General features: G+C 35.8%; 1 protein-coding gene across 1 annotated transcript; it reads right to left on the bottom strand.

The window, feature by feature from the left end:
• Positions 1-1091: 1091 nt before the first annotated feature.
• On the bottom strand, positions 1092-4740 carry LOC125674330 (protein CMSS1-like). Its single transcript, XM_048911466.2, has 6 exons — positions 4495-4740; positions 2954-3086; positions 2248-2413; positions 1823-1886; positions 1636-1723; positions 1092-1283 (listed from the first exon to the last, which is right to left on the bottom strand). The coding sequence occupies exons 1-6, from the start codon at positions 4702-4704 to the stop codon at positions 1111-1113; spliced, it is 834 nt and encodes a 277-aa protein (XP_048767423.1). The 5' UTR covers positions 4705-4740; the 3' UTR covers positions 1092-1110.
• Between the last annotated feature and the right edge of the window lie 1279 nt (positions 4741-6019).

Raw genomic sequence — 6019 nt, 5'->3', positions numbered from 1 at the left:
GTACGTAAATGAGATACATGAAAAAATTTGTTATTTTGCTATTTAGTCTTCTATCTGCGGAGCAGAAGGGGTGGACATGTACTAGTTTACACTCTGTGTCACAACTTAGTTTTCCAGATTTTTTATATGCCCATCTGGCATCATCAGATTGGACTTATTATGTTTTGGTACTGTCCATCTGAGGTCATGTTTCCTGACTTTTTTTCTGTAATGGGTATATGTACAGCATTGAAATTGGTCACAATTTCTCCCTCATGCGTAAGAGTGAGTTTGCATTTCTGCTGGATTGGTGCACCATGACCTACTTTAGGTCTAAAAGTAGGTCAAGGTCTAAAAGTAGGTCAAACAGTTTTCCATATTTATGTTTTATACGGTATGGATACAGCTATTAACTTAAAATGTAGTCACAACCTTCCTCTTAAAGAAATAAGCATTCAGTTTGCATTTCAGCTTGATAGGTGCACTGTGACCGCCTTTAGGGCAAAAAGTAGGTCAAATAGTTTCCTGGACTTTTTCTCATTGCGAATACAGATATTGCACTGAAATTTTGTCATCACTGTCTGACGGGCGTATGGTGTACCATTTGCGGTACTCTTGTTCCATCAAGCTTTGATTTAGGAAGCTGAAATTCGGTATGTGTTTTACTACTGTATGTTTACAGATCAAATTTAAGTTTCGTCACAGTTAATTGATTTCTGTGAGATTTATGCGATTTTGTGCCGAAAATAGTTATCCAGAGTTTTTTTCCACTATGCTTTAACTTGGGAAACTGAAATTTGATACATAGTGATAAATGAGTAGATACACATTAGATATCGCTTTCGTTACAGTTTAATTCTTTTAAAAAATGTAAAACTTTGTCCCATGGTTGACTGAATTCATTCTTGTACTGATCTGTCTATAGTTCTCTGTATTTGTACCCCACACAATGAGTTACAGAGGGTATAATGTTTTAGGTAGTCCATTAGTCCTGTTTTTGTCAGTGCATGTGTACTCCTTGTCACAATGTGTGAAGGTCATTTAATACACATGTACACATAAAGCGTCTTCCCACTACCAATGATCACTCCATAAAATCTTCGAACAAAATACAATATATCTAAACTTTAATTAGAGGATTCCTATTTTACATTTTTTGGCACGAACATGTGGTATGAGATAGGACTGTAGTAACACCATCAAGTCTTTACGGATATCAATTATGTCTGCCATACGCTTTAACTTCTTATCTCTCCAGTTCCAGTCAAACACAATGCTCCTGACACTATCCAAGTGTAGAGAACCTGAATCAAAAATAGAAGTACGAAAATTCTTCTCACAAACAAAGCGTAGAGATTCAGATAAAGAGCATTATAAAATTCAATTCTTTGCGCACAATTCTCTCCACATTAATATCCAAGTGTAGACGACCTAAAGAACAAACTATTCTCTTCGCACTTGGTTACTACTTTGATCGCTGGACCACTGTACAGGAGAGTATCGCGGAAATTGGGAGCTCATAAGAAACGGAGCACATTTTGAAAATTTGATCTGAATGCGAAGAAAATAATTGTAAGATGAGAGACTCCTTTCTACGGCAGAAATAGAGAAGAGGGTGCAGCGTTTTATTGAGATTTTACAATTGTGAAGTCTTACCACTTTTAAGAAGAGTACAGATTCTGTTTGGGGTGCCTAGTCCTATGTGACATACATTCTTGGAGAGATACTTTTGTTGTTCTTCAACCTAAAATGAAAAATCTAAAATAAGATTTCTATATTAGTGTTTACAGATATGTACCTCGAAGTGTTTGTGCAATGTGTAAAGCACCATTAAGTTCCGTACCTTGAAATGCTTCGCAAAAAGTTTTGCACATTTACAGTCTTCTGTTTTGAAATCTGTTATACCCCTACAATATGATGAAAACTACATAATATTTTTAGTAGAATGGAAAGCAGAAATATTCAATTTCCAAGTTATGAATTGATTTATAAATACGTTTGTCTTTTGACATACAAGAAGCCAGAAAAAGACAACCTTTGAAATGAAGTGAACGTTAACTAATTCAGGACACACCATTATATTTCATAACCAGATTTTATTTCAGGAATGATTTTTTCCACCTTGCATACTGTATGAGTGACATTCAATGAAACATCAAAACAAGTGATTATAATCCTGAGCAACATGATAAATTCACAAAGATTAGAAATGTCTGTCTGTGTGTCAGTACTTGCCTGTTAAGATTAGAAATGTGTGTCAGTACATACCTGTTAAGCTGGACAGCTCGGATGGCAGACGATGTAACAATGAGAACCAGAGGAGAACCGTGTTTTAAGTCGCTAGATTTGACCAGCTTCTTCCACTTTGGTACTATGGTCCTCAGATAGGAGCTAGGAGTATGGTCTGCTTCACTACTGGCGTAAAAATCACTCTCTGTAAAAAGATTATCACAGTAGTCTCACCTATACATACAGGTACATAAAATCTTCCACATACGGTGCTGTGGAAAGCCTTTATTGTTGATACATTGACAGAAATGTCATTCTCATAGACACATTTTCTTGGATCCAAATTCAAAATATTCTAGCAAGTTATCCATCATCGCAAACCACGGCTAGTGTCTCCGTTCACATTACAGTTGGTGCTCCCGAACGCGGTAAGCGTGGCTAGTGACAACACAAGTTACCCAGAATCATAGTTCTGAACTCGAATATGAGAAAAAACCCTTGCTGGGGCTACACTCTTATACTCAATAGCCTCACACTGAAGAATCACTAGATTTTCAAACAATATTACAATTTCATGAGGTAAATTGTTCTTCATGGTTTGAGTGTTTGTCCATTTTTGTCAGGTTTGTGTAGTGTTAATATTTCTGGGTATATTGGACGATGTCCGAATTACGAAAACGGTTACTTAGTTATTGGTACCAGTACTGGGTACGTCAGGTATGCCTTATAAATGACTGACACAAACCTGGATCTAGTTTTAGTTCATCCCATTCCACAGCAGAAAGTTTTCCCTCGAAATGTTTAGAAATGAGACCCACTATGTCTGTAGGTGTGGCTCGGGAGCTGTCTCCTTTCTCCTTCAACTCTGTGGTAATTTTCTGGAGGTAAGCAAAATGATTAGTAACAATCATGATATAATTTTTTATCTATATAATCCTTGAAGGACAAACTTATCTTATTGTATTTTTTCTTTAATGATAGAATGATAAAGAATAATCCTAAGGAAACAGTTTAACATGTTCAATCATGCAGCAAACTTTATTTTGCAATTGCAACATGTCACTGAAACATTGTGCATAAAACATATTTCATAAAGAAATTAGCTAATTTGACACAACTTCAAATGATTTTCATGCAATTGCTATCAATAATCAGACATATTTGGCAAGTTTGAATCTTGACTGTTTACTGCCAACTTCATAATACTAAATGTTGACGAAAGCATGGTATAAAGTAATTTTCATACAAATGTCAGGTGATTGAAGAGAGAGTTAATTCTACACTTCAACACTTGAGATCTTTATTTTGCATGCTTCTTCAGTAACATTTTAACTTCTTCCTACATTACAACAGGAACCTATGTACATATTCTAACTACAATGAGAGGATCATTTATATAGTCTAACAAGTAAGCCCATTATGTCTGATGGTGGAGCTATAAGTTTGAGTTCCATATAATTTCTGTGGAAACGAGGGGGTTGTTTATAGTCGGTCTTTCCTTTCAACAACAACAACCCAACCCCCCCCCCCCCCCCCCCCCTCTCCACAGAAATTGAGTTCCATTAACCCGGTCAACTTTCCTGTTACAATATATACACTTAAGGAGGTATGCTACACCAGAGAAATTTGATGTAGATGAAAAGTGGAGGATATGTACAACAATATTTTGAAGTTGAAAATTTTCAAATTTACTTTATTTAGTCAAAAAATACAGTTTTAGTAGAAGGTAATCTGAAAAAAATTTAAAACCCCTGCTGGACTCGAACCTGCGACCTGCAGTTCAGCAGTCGGTATTCAAACCCACTGAGCTACTCGGCTAGGTATCTAAATGGAAAAGGAAAAGACAAATATTGCTGATATCGATTTTTTCATCCATGTTTTTAAAGGAAGTCAGCCATTATGACGATGTAGAGTACTACCTTAAAATTTGCCAAGCCTGCAGTCCGAAATATATGGACAAACCTGCAGCCTTTTATTCATATTTTCAGTAGGTATACAATCCTGTGGTTGTTCATATAGCCCATTTCTCAATCAAAATATTTTCTCTTGTAATTTACTCGGCGAGATTGAGGCTGGATATTTAGACTGACCTCTCATCCGACGAATCTCGCTGAGATTACGTGTTATTAACTGATTCTGTTTCTTTTCTGATGATCTGGGGTTCTATTTAATACGTATCTACATTTACTCCTTTTTGGCGGTCAAGCATAGACACTGGAATAAATGTGTTTACTTAGATTCGTTGCTTTGTGATGCATCTTAACTGTCAATAGATACTAATACAACCTTTCTGTTGCGTTTTCGTTTCTTCTTAGGACCAGATTCTTTGCCTTCGATATGCTCAAGCGGCCTCTTCTTTTGTTCATCGTCTGAATTTTTCTGTCCATCATCAGATCTATCTGTATTCTGTCCATCATCTGAACTATCTGCTGGGTCGCATTTATCTTCAGTGCCTCTGTCAGTTACCCACCACTCATCGTCCAAATCATCAGCCATGCTGGTTTGTTGTCATACTATATATTTAGAATACCGATCCCGATCCAAAACTATTTCTTTTAATTTTAAGGTAGTACTCTACATCGTCATAATGGCTGACTTCCTTTAAAAACATGGATGAAAAAATCGATATCAGCAATATTTGTCTTTTCCTTTTCCATTTAGATACCTAGCCGAGTAGCTCAGTGGGTTTGAATACCGACTGCTGAACTGTAGGTCGCAGGTTCGAGTCCAGCAGGGGTTTTAAATTTTTTTCAGATTACCTTCTACTAAAACTGTATTTTTTGACTAAATAAAGTAAATTTGAAAATTTTCAACTTCAAAATATTGTTGTACATATCCTTCACTTTTCATCTACATCAAATTTCTCTGGTGTAGCATACCTCCTTAAGATCGTTCTATTTTTCAGCCCATGCGCTCATGCCATAAGAACTTAGGAGTTTTATTTCTAATCAAGAGTCCACATGGAAATAGCAACTCTAAAGAGTAGGGGGGGATGTTACAAAAATTACATAATGTACATACACGTACCACGAAGTCCTTTTCAGCGCCAAATTATCATAAACTCAAATTATCTTCAATATACTACACGCAATTGATACACGCATCAAATCAATATTGCTCTCATCAATTCGATTGATTTATTTATTGCGCGTATCAATTCAATTAATGCGCCCATTAATGTGTTGGAATTATTGCAAGTAAAATTGCATTTGGAGGTCGGTATAAATTATTTGATGATCTCTTTTTAAAATTCAATTATATATAGATATCTTTATTACTACTTACTGATGCAACAATTTTGTATAGGGAATTAACGGGCGCATCCATTCTTTTAAAGAGAGCAACAATTCAAATAAAGAGATCATTAATTCAGGTGTGGGTATATGTTGAATTCAAGATGTCTCTAAATAGGTAAGCTAGTTGCTTTCTCTAAAATATTATTCAATTGAAAAAAGCAATCGTTCAATTATTGTGCGCATTGATTGAATTGATGCGCACATCAAATTAGCAGAATAATTAATGTTATCACTGTTAATGATATGCGCGCAGTGTTTCAGAATTAACGATATAATCAATTATATTGTGTGCATCAAGTGGAATAATTATATCTTCGTCTTCAATTATTCGTGATAGCGCTCCAGAAATAGGGGCCCTTCGATAGGGCTTTATTTCTCTTCGTAGCTCCATTCATCAGTAGAAACAGGTATTGTAATTTACAAGACGCAAGGAATTATGTGGATATTTGGGAAGTGGACATGGTTAATATTTTCAAGGGTGTCTGAATGTCAAGACGGCAGTTTTGCCTGAAGGT

The sequence above is a fragment of the Ostrea edulis genome, chromosome 3 (assembly GCF_947568905.1).
Source record: "Ostrea edulis chromosome 3, xbOstEdul1.1, whole genome shotgun sequence".
In the NCBI taxonomy this organism is placed as follows: domain Eukaryota; kingdom Metazoa; phylum Mollusca; class Bivalvia; order Ostreida; family Ostreidae; genus Ostrea; species Ostrea edulis.
Note: the sequence above shows the minus strand (reverse complement) of the source record. Positions and strands in the feature narration are given on the sequence as shown.

What these genes read in the sequence shown, in the direction of transcription:
- LOC125674330 (XM_048911466.2), bottom strand. Translation starts at nt 4,704, where the DNA reads ATGGCTGATGATTTGGACGATGAGTGGTGGGTAACTGACAGAGGCACT. An exon ending in AACGAAAACGCAACAGAAAG is followed by an intron (nt 3,087 to 4,494) that starts GTTGTATTAGTA and finishes GCTTACCTCCAG; the next exon opens with AAAATTACCACAGAGTTGAA. An exon ending in CGAGCTGTCCAGCTTAACAG is followed by an intron (nt 1,887 to 2,247) that starts GTATGTACTGAC and finishes ATCATATTGTAG; the next exon opens with GGGTATAACAGATTTCAAAA.